At 38.8% G+C, this 18640-nt stretch overlaps 1 protein-coding gene across 1 annotated transcript; it reads left to right on the top strand.

Moving 5' to 3' along the window:
• On the top strand, positions 1-17943 carry LOC139713701 (nonsense-mediated mRNA decay factor SMG9-like). Its single transcript, XM_071625406.1, has 11 exons — positions 1-165; positions 893-964; positions 2000-2318; positions 3076-3170; positions 5825-5937; positions 7149-7359; positions 8393-8585; positions 9077-9184; positions 10487-10615; positions 16044-16191; positions 17865-17943. Exons 1-11 carry the CDS (start codon positions 46-48, stop codon positions 17941-17943), a joined length of 1587 nt encoding a protein of 528 aa, XP_071481507.1. The 5' UTR covers positions 1-45.
• Positions 17944-18640: the final 697 nt, after the last annotated feature.

The following is an 18640-nucleotide window of genomic DNA, read 5'->3' as shown; positions in this document are numbered from 1 at the left end:
GCTTGATACATAAACCGTCGTCTTAAAATCTGGTGAGCTGACTGCATGCATTCATCTCGTGGTGGGGAATCCCCTGGCCCGGGGGGCCGTAGTTCAGGCGGGGCCAATGGAGGTGCATCAGGAGGGAACAGACGGCGTAAGAAGAAACCCAAAAGTGGAAAACAGGCAAGATCTTTGTAATGTTCTTCTATGTGGATTTGTAATTCTTGATTTTTCTTTGTGATGATTGGACAGTGTGGCAACTGCCAAAGGTAATATTAAGTTTTGGTAGAATCAGCTTGAAAATCTCTAGATTTTGTTTGTTTGTGTGTGTTTGTGCATATATTGAGGATTTTTATATCTCATTTACACTGAAGTCTCAAGTGTATTTATCTTCATTTACTCATGTATTTAGAAGATGCTATTGATACCTGTAATGATATAATTGATCTCAAGCAAGCAACAACCAACCAATACTTGAGCATGCTGTTTATGTGACTCTGTCTTCATTCAAGTGGTTTGCTTGATTTAAGTAATTTCTTTCATAATGATTATGATATTAACGATAATAAGAATGAGAATGAGAATATCACTTGCACCTGAACCTTGCTTAATACCGTAATACATTGAAAAAGAAGACGGTACAGTCAGTATTGATTCATTTGTGATGCTGCAGATTGAAAACATTACTTGTCACGACTGAAATAGATTAATGTGCCTTTTTCATGTTCATTCATTCATGTATCAGTTGGATGTTGCTGTTATATTAATGACACACAGGATGTGTCAGACCACGTTAGTTTGGAACTTACATCCTGGCCAAGGACCAGGGCGGTCGTACGAACCAATAGGTGTATGTCTTTCTAGAGGCGTTCACCAGACTTCTTACGGGCATTTATTGGTTTTACAGGAGGGGATGCCCCGTGAGCGTGGTGGCGCAGAATCACCTGGTATCAAACCACCTCCCATGATTCTCTCCAATAAGGTAAGTGTATCACCTGTTAGTCATAACATATTTACAAATTATTCATAAAGTTTAAACCATCACATATTTTACGAGTTTACAAGCTAAGAATAATGCTCTGAGTTATCCAAAGTACTGTATGAATGGATCATATTAGATAACATGTCGTGATGATTACACATCCTTTTTACCCCTTATGTCTACCATTCTCAAAAGCTGTGTTCAAAGGTGCAAGCAAATTACCCAATATTTATGACACAATATTTATCTCCATACATATTTCATGCAGGCTGAATTCTCTCTATATTTTGGATATGATGCATCACGCTTTACCCCGGGGTACCGTAGTACCTCGGGATACTATGTTGTGTAGCGCCACCTCACGTCCACTCGAGGACAGTCGCAGAGAAATGCATGCACTGTGTGTGCGTGTACATGTACATAGTCATTCCCATGCCACTGCATGTTATACTACACATGCATGGCACGCTGTGCTAGCAATAGCATGTGCTTCAGTGCAGTGCAGTGGCTAGTGCACGCTAGCTCCAGCACCAAAATGATTTCCTTTTTTGGGTAACCCAGGGTACAACCTTTTTAAAAAGATCAATAATTCATCAAAATGGCTGATTTTTCTTTGGTACCCCGGGATACCATTTATGTCATCATATGTCCATGCATGACATCATAAAATAGTTCTCATCTAACTGTGGTGGCACCAAAATTTTATAAACTCACAACTTTTGAGCAGATTGTCCAATTTTCCTCGAACTTCACCGATGTGTTCTGCATTCACTCAGTGCACATCTGAATTTTGGTTTCATCCCCTGTTTTAGCAATCCTGTGGTCACTCTTTTGCCCACAAGTACAGCTGTACCAAGGTACATGTAGCGAGACCCTGTTGAAGCTTGAGAGACTCTGCCCAAAATTTAGTTATTAGTCTGCAAACCCCATAACCTGCCATGCCCCTCAATTCAATACCACGATATGAGCATGTCGTAGTATCCACTAAATATACAAACTTGCACAGACTGAGACAGTAAATAAACATTTACCTAGCAGGGGCAAGACACTGAGCGGACATCATCAGAGCGCCCTCACAGACAGGCGCGCCCCGTGTCCCCCGGCCCGCAGATCAAGATCAAGGTGCGCGACCGGGAAGACAGTGCCAACAGCCAGTCTCCGGCTTCCACCAGCGGTTCCACGAGCAACGCTGCCGGTAACTCGTCCCCTACCCACGGTTCACCCAAGGCTACAACCCAGTCAAAGCAGGGTAGCGATGGAGAACAGAGGGGTAGGAGTACCGGCTCACCCGGTAGGCTGTATTCACCGGGCCAGAGGGTCTCCAGTGGTCCGATACCAGGGATATCCATTGAAGGTACATGTAGTCTTGAAATGGGCGTATAATCTAGTCAGTGAAGATGACGTTATGCATACAATGTAAAGTATTTGCAGATGCGAATGGACTTCTTGCCAACTGTCATTTCATTTTCATTTTCATTTTATTTCCACATGGTAATAAAAGAGAACTTGCTCAGCCATCGGCTGTTATTCTGCAAGTCCATGCATGTATACAATATAACAGAACGAAAACGTAGATTCAGTAAATTTGGCATATAACAATGACTAAAAGCAAGAAAAAACAAAGAACGAAAGAACAAAATCACAGAGAGAGAACAAAAAATATTTCTGTTTACATCAAGTTACCTGTGCTTTCACTTGGGTAGGATAAAGACTGAAGATTATGTATTCATATGAGGAGTTTGATCACAAAACATCTCAAGTGCTATTTTTTAGAATTTTAAAGTTAGTCCATCATCAGATCATGAGATAGAGCAAAAGAAAAAAATATATATATCTTTTTTTTTTCCAGTAATACCTCACTTATACATAACAAGGGATGTTCTTGAAGTTCTGAGTAAACATATCCCATATTTTCTTATCATATTCTCTCTTTTTTTTTAGCAGCTTTAATGGCAAATGTATGAAATTAGCATGATTTGAGTTATCAGGTTGTGCAATAAAACTCTCCATGTAGTTGTGAATGATTGCCTTTGGAAGTCATATGGCTACAATATAAAGCTGTGACAACTGCAGTGAGATAGCAATGTATTGTATCATTTTTGTTCACACAGTTCCGATCCATAAGAGGCTGGCCGCTCCACCAACCATGTCGCAGGCAGTGCGGCTAGTTGACAACTCTTTCCTGTGGGTGGATGGAGGCACAGAGGTATGATACTTAATTAGGAAATCCACTCAAAAAAAAAAAAAAAGAAACTCTTTAAGAAAGAGGCAAAAAAAAACCCCTACCGAATGTTGCAAAAACAACAAAAATCGGATAAAAGTAAAGAAAGATATGACATTTTTTAAATTACACATTCCTGTAAAAAATATTTCTTGACAAGTCCTAATGAATTTTCAAATGAACTAGTTGATAATATCATGACCTGTTGTTGTTGTTGTTGCTGCTGCTGTTGTTGCTATTGAATGATTGCTTGATCTCTGGTGCATTTTGGGATTGTGTAATAATGCAAAATCAGAGGATATAACAATTCAATTCAATTCAAAGGTTTTATTTTCACTTCTTTCAACAGAATGTACAAAAGATATAGATTCGACATACGTTTGAAGGAATGATACATAGATAGCAAAGGATAACATTTGTCAATAATCATTACAAATTTAGGCATTTTTCATACAGACATATTTATACATTCTGCAAAAAAAAAAGTGGAGGTACCCACTCAAAAGACTATGCTTGTACAACGTGGGCACCTTGCAGGAAGAAAAAAAAAAGGTGAAAACTTAACTACAAGTGTGCAGGATGAAAAAAGAAGTGGAAAAGGGGAAAGGGAAGAAGTATAAATACAAGTAAAGAGACGAGACAACTAAGAACAAAAAGCCTAGATCAATCGGTACATTCAAGATCAAACCAACAGAGACTATTAGCCATATTAGAAGTGTAGAGCGTTAAAAGCGACGAGAAAGTGATATATACAATTGTATGGAATTGCTGATAGCAGAACACATTATCTGTTCTGTGAAGGCACGTAAGTTTGCAATAGGAAAAACAGGGGATGCGATGCGGAATTCCGCGAAAGACGCGACCTAACAAGCCTATGAAAAATCAATAGCATCCTGGTGCTTACAAAACCTACTTACTGAAAAAGATAAACAAACAAAATTAATTTCTTTCTGTTACATTATAAGACTTAAGAAGGAATGATTTCAATCTTTTTTTTGAATGAAAACAAAGAAGGAGCATTTTGTATGTCTGGACTAAGGGAGTTCCAGAATCTTGGGCCTGTATATATAAATGTCTGCTGAGCTAAAACCGTTCTAAGCAGGGGCAAATGAAATTCATTAGACTGTCTTGTTGAGTAACTATGGTATGTCAGGTTACGAGGAAACATAGAATCAAATATAAGCGGAAGACAGTTAGTATTATAACTATACATAAATTGTCCTAAATGAAATAAAAACAAATCCTTAATTTCAGAATCTTATTTTCAGAAAACAAAGAAGCTGTATGAGAGAAAGGAGCGGCATTACAAATGATTCGAAGTGCCTTCTTTTGTAACAATAAAACCCTATCTAATAATGTTTGATGCGTGTTTCCCCATGCCAAGATTCCGTAATTTAAATAAGGTAGTATCAAAGACGAATACAGTATGAATAATGAATGTTGGGGAAGAAACAATTTGAACCTGTTAATGACGTCTATATTGCGTGAAATAATTTTACAAACATAATCTATATGAAATTTCCAAGAAAGTTTATCATCTACTGTGATTCCAAGAAATTTTGTATATGAAACACTTTCTAAAACAGTGTCATCAAAATAAATATCCATATTCAAATTATCTAAAGTGTTACTAAAAAACATATACTTGGTTTTATTGATATTCAGGGACAGCTTATTAGCTCGTATCCAATCTCGTAAATTTTGTAACTCCGCATTTACTGTGTGCACAAGAATATTTGGATCTTCATGTGAATAAAACACATTTGAGTCATCGGCGAAAAGTATGAATGATAACACTTGGGAGGAAGCACATAAATCATTAATATAAACAATAAACAACAACGGCCCCAATATACTACCTTGTGGCACGCCACACATTAATTCTCTCATATCAGAGTTATAATTGTTTATTGAAACATATTGTTTACGATCAGTTAGATAACTCCTGAACCACTCCAAGGCCTTCCCACGTATACCATAGTGGGACAACTTATAAAGCAATATATTATGATTAATAGTGTCGAAGGCCTTGGAGAAGTCCAGGAAGATACCGATCAAATGAGAGTGATTATCTAAAGCATGTGCTACTTTATCAATAAAATTCAAAAATGCATGAGAGGTGCTATGCTTTTCTCGAAAACCAAACTGGGAGTTTGTCAGAACACAATGCGTCTTCAAAAAATTCATTGTTCTTTTATATATAATTTTCTCTAAGATTTTTGATATACAAGATAATAAAGAAATAGGTCTATAATTACTAATATCCAGGTTGTCACCATTCTTAAATATAGGAATAACTTTTGCTATTTTCATTTGTTCCGGAAACTGACCGTTTGACATTGACAAATTGAAAATATACACCAAAGGATCCACAATAGAATATATTGCTCCTTTTTTAAATCATATTGCTTATATCATCATAACCTGCACTTTTTTTATTTTTCAAACCAGAAACAAACGGTATAGGAAACTGCATGTAGCCTGCGTTGAAAGTATGAATTTCTATTCATATGTAGGACTAGAATTCATCCTCAAGTAGAGCCTCAATGCTGTTGTTTTAGTTTAGGATGTGGACTCACAGACACTATTCAAACTGTCCTCTTTGACCTTGTTGTGCATGTGACCTTTGACCTCATCAGTACCTGCTGGACCAGACAGATTTCCTGGTGGTAGGCGTGCTGGGAATGCAGGGAAGCGGAAAGTCCACTGTCATGTCACTCCTGGCTGGTAGTGAACACACCGATCCATGCAAGTGAGTGTACTGAGAGTCAGTTGCCACAGCACGAATGCGACACTGCAGTGATTTCAACTAGTGGGGTAGAATTCATTTGTCAGCATTTATCAAAGTTAGGAGCCAATTGCCACTTCACATTTGCATACTGTAGAACATGATATATTCGCGGCATGAATTTTTCGCGAATTGGAGCCGATGGCCTTTTTTGCGGCATGAAATATTCGCGAACTGCCACTGGCATTCAGTGCGTATAGTGTACAAAAGAACTTTTGCGTGCATTTTAATTTCGCGAATCTTCACGCTCGCGAAATTCGCGAAATTAAAATGCACGCGAACATTTCTCGTTTTACAGTATTTGATTTGATTCATTGTAAAATAGTACTAGTAGTAGTAAGGTCTTATTCATCCAGGGTAGCCTCTTCAATGTTGCTACTGCTCTACCAGAGGGCCCTGCCATTATTCTTACCCAAAGAGATTTTTCTCCTCCCCACCACTAGAGGGCGGACTCTACAATGGTGTCAGTGATTTCATGGGGGCTGCCATTGACCCACTTAGTTATGGCGAACTTTGCGTACTGAAGTAACATTTTTACAGCGCGTATTACGCGAACTTTTGAACTTTTACACGAGTACACACTTCTTGATTTGACTGCTCCTCGGTTGCTCGTTTGCTGGCGTGTTAGCATGAGGGGTGAGCCTACCACCTCGTTGTCATCTAATGCTCCCCGTGCAATCACAAAACAATAGTACAGGGCGTCTGAAGAGTCCGCACTCTAGCAGTCACTGGGGAAAATCTCTTTGTTCTTACCCTAGCGTTGCCAGATACCCATTTATATACACCTGGGTCGAAAGGGATATGATGGGTAAAACATCTCGTCCGAGGATGTATGCACTGGACTGGTTTTGAACTCAGGGTCCTCCGATTGGGAGTCGGGAGTCTTATCCATTATGCCACAGTACCCCCACATGAATATTTGAAAATAACACCCTTCGAGTATTGTCTCATTTTCTTCAATAGCAGATTGCTGTAGAATCAAATGTACACGAAGATGTTAAGAAGGTTTTTGCTTTGTTTTATTTTATTGATTTAAACCTGTATAATGGGTATCATTCAGGCATTAGATACACTGTATACTGTCATCAAATTTCTCAAGGAAATATAATTATGAGTCAACAGTATGACCACATGTCTTCCACACGGTTGAAACACTGACCATCCTTCTCTCTCAGTTCCTTCATCTTCGAGACGCAGTCTCAGGCCACGGCAGAGCAGGCTGGCCACCAGACGTCGGGCGTGGACATGTTCATCACGGAGGAGCGCATCATCCTCCTGGACACCCAGCCCGTCCTCAGCTCCTCCATCCTGGACCGGCTGCTGGGGCCAGAGAAGCAGGTGGTGCCCCAGGAGTTCTCCTCCCCAGAGCACTATGCCGAGATGCAGGTCAGCCAGATTCCCTGTTTCTCCCTGGGCCAACAGAGGGGATGATTTTTCTGGTATCTCACAGCAAGTTGCTATGCATTTTGAATACGACTGCTATACGAAATGTCATTTGTGTTGCACATTCATTTCATAGAATTCTACACTTTTTTGGTCCAAAACATTTGCCCACTGACCAAACTCGCTGTCCAATTTTTAGAAGGGAGTTTATTCCCTGCAGCACCTCAATGGTGATACTCCGCTGTTTTAAAGTGAACACTAATTGGTACAGGCAATGGAGTAGGACAGTGTGAGATTACACACAAACAAGCCTTCTTATGATTTATTCCTATGCATTTAAGTTGATGTATGATGTCATTCATGTGGAACATGGGTGAGTTTGATTGCTCTCCTAAAGCGCACTGTACCTAAAAACGTACTGCACCGTATTGTACCACACCCACACCAGAGGAGCGCCCGAATGTTCCTAAAGTGTTCCATACCGAGCCAAAAGTGGATCACTTCCCGATGTGCTCCAAAGCGTACTGTGCCATGCCAAAAGTTGTTCATAACAGGCACTACATCATAATACAGTGAGCTGATTCTCTTTGTTTGGGACACCTGTACATACATTGTAAGGAGTGGAAATGTGCCAGGTGCATGACCCTTTTCCTACAAAACATGTGACACCTTCTGACTCGAGTTCAAAAATAACTCATGATGTACACTTTCTCCACAGAGCGCTCAAATGCTCCAAATCTGGCATGATGTGGTACGGTATGGTATGGTTTGGTCATCTAGTCTATGCAAGTTCATTCTTTGTTTGAACAGGATTGATGAATTTTATAAAAGTGTTACATAAAGCTTATGCATTATGTCGCTGTGAAAACAAGTGAAGTGCCCTTAACCGACTGGAAAAAAAAGAAGAGAGGTCATGCGTACCAATGTGCCCATGAGCTAACTCCGAACTGGCTTATTGTGTATTCATTTTTGCTTGACAAATCATCCCCTCTCTTTTTGTTGCCATTGATTACCCCTCCCCTGCCAAATGGGACAGTCCCTGCACGTGGCAGCCTTTCTCCTCACTGTGTGCCATGTGGTGCTGCTGGTAGAAGACTGGTTCAGTGACGTTGGTCTCATGGAGTTCCTCAAGAGAGCCGAGATGCTCAAGCCCTCCACCCCACCCCCATCAAGCAGCCAATCAGAGAGCAGTAGTGCCGAGAACCACGAAGACTTTGTGCCAAATATAGGTATACATGTATTGTAGAAGCAATGGGTATCTGCAATTTGTTACTGGATTAGGAGAAGTTGAAGCATTGCCTGATTCATGATGATCAATTGTTGGGGTACATATTCATTTGAGTGGACAAATATATTGTGAATGCAGACCTTTTTTACGTCCATAAAGATATTTTCACACATAGCCTTAGACCTCAGCTACTTACATATATGCTTGTTATACAGCAAGTTTTGTATACACAGGTATTTCTCAATGCTGTTATTGTTTGCTTTTCACATGGTATTTAATTCTTGCCTGTTAGCTTTGTGCTAGAGGCATAGGATAACCAGATAATATTTTGTCAGTTATGAACATTCCAACTTTCATCAAATGACCTTGAGCAATAGAGAATAAAGTTGCGAGTAACCACCATGACATTGATCATTTTGATAACTCCAGATATTCTTTTAATACTCATGCGGAATTTGTCTATCTCATACTCATTCCTCCATTCTTTTTTAGTGTTTGTTCAGAACAAGGCCGGCAGAGAGAGCTTTCAGCCCATCGCAGTCAATGCCATGGAGCAGTCCATTTGCTCCCTCATGGCGACATCAAAGCTGAAATACACAGGTACTGTGGCAACGTTTGCTCGGTTTCCACATTTTGCCCTTTAATTTGCAGACTGAGTGATATTACGTGGCATGTCATCAAATCTCTGATGGACTATGGCTGTAGCTATGCAGAAAACTTCTTTAAAAGATAGCATATCAACCTATTTTATCAATGAGTCTTTATGTAGTATGTGTAAATGCTTCAAGTGAGCATAATGGGGTAGAAAGAAGAAAATATGAAAATTTAAATGAAGAAAAGAAAAGTAATCACAATAAAAAGAGAGATCAGGGCCCCGTTTCATATACAGTTGATATGATAGCAACTCTTTGCTGGGATGGCAATTGTCATGGTAACGACAAGAATCCTGCTTCCTGATTGGCTGTTGCTATTGGAAGTTGCCATTCCGGCAGGAGTTGCTATCCAAACACCTGTTATGAAATGGAGCCTTGGTGGCCACCTGTTTATAGCAGCCAACTAACCCATCTGTAGTGGCCACCTGTCTATAACAGTCACTCTTCACCTCTCTTTGGTGGCTGCTATAACAGGTTTGACTGTACTTTGAATGGAAATTCTATTAACACATGGAATGCATTTATGTGTAAACATTATGTTGTATCAAAAACAAAAGAAAATGTTGCTTGATATTTCATTCATAAAAATCTAGTCTTCTGGCACTTGAAGTTTGACATGCTGAATGTGACGTACTTAAGATATATGTAAAGATGATGACAGTGAAAACTAGAAAAGCACTCTGAGAGCGCAGACCTCCGTCAAGCAGCTACTTTCCACTGATGATCTTGCTCTTCCCAAAGAGATTGTTCTCCTCTCCACCACTGGGGAAAAGCTCTTTGGGCTTCCATCAGTGATTTCCACACCCATAGGTATACATGCATGCTGAAAAATCGCCCGATTTCCCAATATAGAAGCCTTTGTTACGTTATAAACCCTCACCTGCGCGGCGCGCCTCGCCCAGCTGCAGAAACTGGAGCGCGCACTTTTGTGTGCATTTGAAAACCTCAAAAATGCGCAACTTGAACTCCCAAGTTTATTGACCCTACCTGTCAAAATATAAAAAATCCTTCGTAAATTCCCCCAAAATTCTCCGATCACTACCAAAGTTTAATCGTTTGTTACTTGTGTCATTTTTTAACCTCTCCTATAAGTTTCATCCAAATCCGTTCAATACTTTTTGAGTTTTTTTGCACAAGGACAAACAAACAAACAAACCAATGGTAACGAAAACATAACCTCCTCCCTTGGCAGAGGTAATAATGATGATGAGTGAGTAGATGCGTGTATTGTATTGTCTTCTGCCGGCAGGCTGTTCCTCACTTGCCAGGAGCGGTGTCATGCCAAGTCTCAACTCAAAGACACTCCCTCTGGATGTCAACCTCTTCCTCCTACCAGCCTTTGACTCTGAGGACAAGGAGAATACTCAACCCAGCAAAGGTACATATGATGCATCACGTGTTGCCCCGGGGTACCATGCCCACCGAGACACTCGTTGTATCTTCGTTCACCTGTTGTGTGTGTTCCTTGTTCTTCTCTCTCATCGTTATTGACCCTTCTAGCCCAATTCATTCTGCATTCTTTTACTCCCAGTTCCCTTCCTTCGCAACGATCCTCTATCTACTCAAGTCTTTACGCAACCCATGCACACTGTTATGTGCATCGATCATTTCCCGCGCCTTGTCACATTCCTTCTGCCGTGTCTGCTGGCTATTCTCTCATTGCATAATATGGCATTCCTTCGTTACAGCGCTACTGTTTATGCAGGTTCATATCTTAGACAATTTCATCTTTCGTTATGGCTGATCTCTCGAATGCACCCTTTCATTCCGTGCCAAATGACGATTTTTTTGAACTGTATAGGCTCACAACATCCGAATCTGACTCAGTTGATGAGGCACCAGTAACACAAGCAACTCCTTATGACAACTTCGTTGCCGATAATCTTAATTCAGCAGTAAATGAACTGCCTTATGATCTTAGTAATGATTTAAATCTGAACACGTCATGTAATTATATAACAGTTAATCAATTCAAAGATATGTATTTTAATTTCTCTAAAGACACGTTTTCTCTGTTGCATTTTAACATAAGAAGTCTGAATAAACATTTTGATGAGTTAAAATTTTTATTAGAATCCGATGCGAGCCAATCACTCTCTATCATTGGACTTAGCGAAACCTGGTTGACTTCCACTACGGAAGATTCCTTTGCAATCGACGGATACAATATGTATGTCAGTAATAGATCGGACAGAAGTGGAGGCGGTGTTGCATTTTATGTATCAAGTATTTACAAATGTATTGTTCACAACGACATTTGTAGAATGGACAACACTGTTGAATCTCTTTTTGTAGAAATTTCTATCCCAGGATGTAGGAATGTGTTATTGGGTATAATATACAGACCTCCTAATTCGAATACTTTAGATTTTGTGACATATCTTACAGACCTGGTAAAAAACCCAGTTTTTAGAAATAAGGATTGCTTTCTACTTGGTGATTATAATATTGATTTGCTGAAATCTGGAAATGATTGTATCTCAAGCGAGTTTCTTGAGACATTTTTGTCTTCATCCTTTTTGCCACTCATTACTAAACCGACTCGCGTCACGGATCACTCTGCTACTTTAATTGACAATCTGTTTTGCAATATCTTACCTCTTCCCGATTCTTTTATAATTCTCTCAGATGTGACCGACCATTTCCCAATCATGACTCATTTTACTTTGAAAACTTTGGCTAATGATGCTAAACCTTCGGCTCCTTTATGCAAACGTAGAGTCTCATGTGAAAAGTTAGCCAGTTTTGATGCCGCTCTTGATAATGCTGATTGGTCACGAGTTTATGAAAATGATGAAGTTAATCTGTCTTTTGATAATTTTATGGAAATATTTAATTCTCTTTTGGATGATATTATTCCAAAGCAAAAAAGTAAAAAGGATTATAAAAAGACGCCTAGGTTACCGTGGATTTCAAAATCAATTCTTCGTTCAATTAATAGAAAAAATCGATTGTATTATAAATATAAAATGGAAAAAACTGAACGATCAAAGAACAAATATACATTATATAAAAACACATTAACTAGGATTTTACGTTTGGAAAAGAAAAGGTATTATTCTCAGCAGTTGTTGAAATTTAAGTTTGATATTAAAAATACTTGGAAAGTTTTAAAGCAGGCAATGAATATTCCGAACAAAAAAGCAGAAATAGATGAAATAAAGTGGGATGATGAAATAATTGATGACCCTGTTGATATTGCAAATGTTTTTAATTCTTATTTTTCAAAAATAGGTGAAACGCTTGCTCATGGTATTCCGGCTACAGAACAGAATTTTACTGAATTCTTAGGCCAGTGTAACCCCAACTCTATTTTTTTAACTCCAACAAACAGATATGAGATTATCGATATTGTATCCTCTTTAAAAAACAAACGTAGCTCCGGTTATGATGATATAGATAATTGTATCCTTAAGGGTGTTATATCATCAGTCGCAGATCCCTTGGCTCACATTTTTAATCTGTCAATTTCTAATGGTATGTTTCCTGATAAACTGAAATTGGCTAAAGTAATTCCAATATTTAAAAAAGGTAATAATCTGGATGTCAGTAATTATCGTCCAATCTCTTTATTATCCTCATTATCGAAAGTTTTAGAAAAAATAATATACACCAGAATTATCAAATTTTTAAATGTGCACAAAATATTCACAAATTCCCAGTTTGGTTTCCGAGAAAAACATAGTACCATCCATGCAGTTCTTCATTTTATTGATAAAGTCGTTAATGCAACTGACAATCATTCCCATTTCATTAGTATATTCTTGGACTTCTCCAAGGCCTTCGATACAATTAATCACAACATTTTACTCCACAAGTTATCGCACTACGGAATACGTGGGAAGGCCTTGGAGTGGTTCAAGACTTATTTAGCTGACAGAAAACAGTTTGTTTCAATTAAAGATAATAATTCAGTTATAAGAGATGTAAAGTGTGGTGTTCCACAGGGAAGTCTTTTAGGGCCGCTGCTATTCATAATATATATCAATGATTTTTCCTCTGTTTCAGAGGTACTTTCCTTTATACACTATGCTGATGACACCAGTGTTTTTCTTGCCCATAACGATATCGATGTTCTTGTTCAACAAGCTAATACAGAATTGAAAAAAGTGACCAACTGGGTCAGAGCTAACAAGTTGTCATTGAATGTTCAAAAAACAAAATATATGCTTTTCAGCAATACTGTTGATTCTTTGAATTCAGAAATAGTTCTGGATGATTGTAATTTAGAAAGTGTGTCATATTTCAAATTTCTTGGTATTTTTGTAGATAATAAACTTTCTTGGAAAATACATATTGATCATATTTGCAAAATCATCTCTCGAAATATAGGTGTTATGAACAGACTAAAATTTTATATTCCTGAAAAGACATTACTTGTGTTATACTCCTCTTTGATACTCCCTTACCTTCATTATGGAATTTTAGCTTGGGGCAATACACATCAGACGCTGCTGAATAGAGTGTTATTATTGCAAAAGAAAGCCCTCCGTATCATTTCCAATTCTCCCACTCGTTCACATACAAATGTATTGTTTAACTGTAATAAGCTACTAAAAATTAACGAATTATTTTTATACAACTTAGGCCAATTTATGTATATGTATGATAACAGTTTACTGCCACCTATCTTTGGTTCTATGTTCCAAAAAAATCAATCATTCCATAATTACCCCACCCGACGCTCTAACGAATTTCATTTACCACTTCTTCGAACGATTTTAGCAAAGAATACACTTATTTACACTGGACCTAATTATTGGAATTCCCTGAACCACGATATAAAATCTGCTCCCTCTATATACTCCTTTAAAAGGAGATTGAAGTTTTTTCTTTTGCAATCCTATAATGACGACCCCCTGAATCAGATTAGTTCATAGGCTTATTTTGTTTCCCGTCCGCAAATCTTTATTGCCGTTTTTTCATTATTGTTACCTTTGCCTTAGCTTTGATTATGATAAGATCTTCTTTAACTTATACCTCGCAGTTGAAGGGTTTGTTGTATATTCTTCTTTTCTTCTTCTTCTCTTTCTTCCTCTAACCTCCGATGATCGTTGTCTCTGTTGCTTATTCCTGTCTATTTTGTTACCTCTTCGTCGCGCTGTAGTCTTGTTTCCTGTCGTGTCGTCGAGTCAGTTTTCTTCCCTATAAGTAGTCTTGTTGCTGTCCCAGTCTTGTCTCATGCTCATTATTTCGTTTGTTATTGTTTTGTGTGTAACTGTTTGTCCGTCTGTCTCTTAGTGGGCTGCTAAACTTTTTATGCCAAACTTTTCGTGCTGCTTTGTTGCTATATTTAGTCAAATTTTGCATCGAGTTTTTAATACAAGAGGGGCCCACACTCTACAAGCATTGTCTTTTTAGTGGGTCCCTCCGTTTTTTCACACAGTGCATATTGACAATTCTTTCATTTTCGTCACTTCTGCAACAATTGCAATGTATTGATACTATTAGTTTTTCTCATTATTGTTGGTTTCTTTGTACGAATTTACATACATTGTATCTGTCACTCAAGAAAGTGAGATTTATGTCTGTATGATTTTATTGTGGAAAAACGAATAAATTCGAACTTGAACTCGAACTTGAACCATGTTGTGTAGCGCCACCTCACGTCCACTTGAGGACAGCCGCAGAGAAATGCATGCACTGTGCGTGCGTGTACAGTAATTCCCATGCCACTGCATGCGGTACTATGCATGCATGGTATACTATGTGCTAGCAATATAGCTTGTACTTCAGTGTAGTGCAGTGCAGTGTAGTGGCTAGCGCGCGCCAGCTCCAGCACCAAAATGATTTCCCATTTTTTGGCACCCAGGGTACAACCTGTAAAAAAAAAATAATAATTCAACAAAATGGCTGATTTTTATTTGATACGCCGGGATACCATTTATGCCATCATATGTAATTGAGTGACAAGCCTCTGATAAAAACGAAGGAAAAAAGAGTAAAGTTTTAAGGTGGTATGATTATGATTATAGATGATTGTTCCTTTATTTATTTTTTTATTTTTTTAAAAGATGTTCTTAACTGTCCTGTATACTCTGGAAATACAGTGCACTCCCTGTTATAATGAACATGGTTTTAACAAAATTCTGTTTACAACAAAGTAAACATTCAGGTCCTAAATCATAATCTAAATTTATATATGTGACCCGCCACAACAAAAGGATCCTAAAGTCGCTCCTAAACCACTCGACATGCCCTAATAAAATCATCGATATCTCCACACTGAGTACTTTTATGAGTCATGTTACATATGACATTAAAGTGAAAGATTAAGGGAATAATGTCATGTCACTTTCAGAAAAATGTCCTCCCCAACTTTAGGATCCTTTTGCTGTAGCGGGTCACATATAAATGTTACTGTTCAGCTGTAACAAAATTTCAATATAAGTATCGAAAGAAAAGCACTGGTCCCGAGGACTTCATCATAACGTACCAACTTCTCTGTAGAACAATAGAAGAAGTGTGTGATTATGAACAGTTGTGACGAAATGGATAGTGGGCTTATTTTGCACTTCAAAGAAAACTCCCCCCCCCCCCAAAAAAAAAAAAAAAAAAAGAACAAAAAGATGAATAAACAAACAAACAACAGAACACAACAAACTACATGACCAGCAAATTTCATAAGCCTCTTGATTTGAAGTATACAGGGAGGAATCTTCTGTATGCAATGATGTTTTCTCATTCAAATTCTCTGAACAAGTCCAGTTTCACTTCTGATACATTTAAACACCTGAATGTTAACAGTGTGGAAAGGAAAATGATGAAACTTACCCACGCTGAAAAACATGTTCATTTTACCACAGACACCAAGTCGACACTGCTGCGCCTTGTCCCTGACCTGGTGTACAGGGGCCATCCCAAGACAGAACTCCTTGTGGCAGCCTTCCGCAATCAAATCTATGCTGCCAGCAGGCCGCTGATCACCCACACCTCACTCACAGAGAAGAACTGGTGAGTCTTTTGGATGGATGTCAAATTGGATTTTACCATCATGCTCAATATAGCCCCAGCTCAGTTACAATTAATTCGTGGCAACAGGAGGTCTATGAGACTCAGAAATCTTGTTCAGTACATATGTCAGATATTTATTTTTGTTTTATCATTATATACATGTATATGAAGAGTATGATCCGTACAGGCCTAGAAGGAAAGAGTTTAGTAGAAAAGGAGAATTACAATATAAATGTGTAGCTTTAAATAGGTATTTTGTCTAGTTTGTTCGTTATACCTAGTTTCTATTGTACAACTGTATCTGTGTTTTCACCTTGATTTTAAGGTTGCATAGTGAAAAGGGGTAGGGTGGGGCATCAGAAATTTGTGTCGCTAAAAGTCCTTCCATTTCCATATACTACAGATCACAACTGGTTCTTATCTGTTGTGTACAACATGTATGAACATCAATGCTAAATTCAGTATCATGATTCTATGATAATTGTTGCAATCCTGTATGGAACAAAAACCTGTTTTTAGTAATGAAGTTTTGGGCAGGTCTGAAGGGATCAGTCCCCCTAACCTTTTATGTGCCCTTGTACTTTGTCGACCTTACAAAGGTTCATCAGCCCTATTCAGTAATCCATGCAAACTTGACCTAGTTGTAAAGTCAATTAGCCCGTTCCTTACGGGAACCTGGTATACCAGGTTCCCGAGGGAGCAACTGATATATGGGAACCTGGTTTACCAGGTTCCCTAAATGAAGACAAGAGTGCCTGCTTTAGTGGCCTAAATTCATGTTTCTTTGTGTTAAAATGCTCAGAAAAGTGGATTTGAGAAAAAGATCAGAGTTTATTTTATCAGCATTTGTTCTCCTTCTGTTTGAAAAATGCATATTTCACAGTATTATGTACCTTTTCCTGATTTAGTTTTTTTGCTTGTTCTGCTGTAAACTCGTACGAACATGTACATAGCGATCAAGGCTGAGACAGTTAGATATGTGGGTTCGCTGACCCCAGTCACCTTATTCAGGTACCTGGTTTTTGAGTAGAACAAAAGATTCTGTGAACTCATCAGCGCACGCTCTATTCATACCGTGCACCAGATGGATATTTCCATTGTTCACTGGCACATGTAGTTGACCCTGGAAAGGGGGATACAATGTACCGCTTGACTGCCTTCACACAGGTGGATTACCAACCTGTCTGCCTCTTTGTCGACGGGCAAAAAGAATCTCGTTTGGGGGCATTAAAGGCTCTCAGATTATTGCGGAAGGAACGGGTTAATAGCAAGCCCACTCAGTGGGTATAACAAAGTGCCTCAATCCAACAGGAGGGCCATGGTGACGCAATGGGGATTAGGTGGATTAGATGATCTCTATTCATTGACAAGTTGGCTTCCACATGTCTGCGCAAATTGACAGCGAAAGAGCTCCAGTGTGAATGTTACTTGACTGAACAAAGCACCTAAGGGGCAAACCGATTTTAGAGAGACATTTTGAAATAATCTACAAAGCAGTCTCGACAAATCTAGAGTCCTGGGCCCCGTTTCATAAAACTTGTTGTCAATAACAAGTAATGATAGTTGTTATAAGCTACTGAAATCCTTGCATATGATTGGCTGAGAGCAAATTTGTTGTAGAAATGAATTGGGACCCAGATCTCCACAAAATTTCTTCCGATTTTTTTTGTCAGGTTCCAGTATGCAGGTCGCACATGGGAAAGCCTGAAGAAATCCAGCCTTCTCTTAGAGTACCAGCGGCTCTTGACTTGAAGGCCACCAAGAAATAACTGAAGAAAAATCACATCATGCTGTATGTCACTGGCTGATTACAACAGAAGCACTTACCCCCAACCTTCATTGGTTGACGGAAAGCTGGCCAACAGGAGAGTGGGAAGTTGGGGAGTGGCATTCAAATTGAGATGTATGCCATGGTATCAGCATATGGCTGGCTGAGCCGCCAAAAGTATCTCGAGTTTCTCAGAAATCTTACGGCTAACTGCTTTAAGGGAGGTAGAAAGGCTGTGAAAATTGCACCGGTTCATTTGGAGATGATATTATGGTACTTGTAATTCCACAGCCCTGTGGGGTTAGAAAATAACAAGCCCGAGAGAGCAAGACTATTCATTCTGCCTCTACAAATTCAGAGACAAGAATATGTCTTTGTTTTGTAGAAAAAGATATGACTTGAAATTGAATATTGGGGAAGTCAGCCAGGAAAGTGTGTGTAGACATCCACTCAGACGAAATGGTGCAACAGTCCCACAAAAAGGCCATTGTGATAAGATAGGGATTAGGGGGATTATGTAATCCCTATTTAATGACAGCTTCACGAGATCTGTGCTGAGAAGCAAACAAAGTCAAGAACAAGTGCACATTATATTATGTGGCACACTATATAGTACAGTGCAGAGGGTGGTTGAGAGATACTGTATGTAGCATACATTTTGTGCTGCAACTGATTGACAAA

The sequence above is a fragment of the Diadema antillarum genome, unplaced genomic scaffold (genome assembly GCF_040938485.1).
Source record: "Diadema antillarum isolate AM-2024a unplaced genomic scaffold, OU_Dant_1.0 seq00002036_RagTag, whole genome shotgun sequence".
NCBI classification, from domain to species: Eukaryota; Metazoa; Echinodermata; class Echinoidea; order Diadematoida; family Diadematidae; genus Diadema; species Diadema antillarum.
This window is presented reverse-complemented; position numbering and strand designations above follow the sequence as displayed.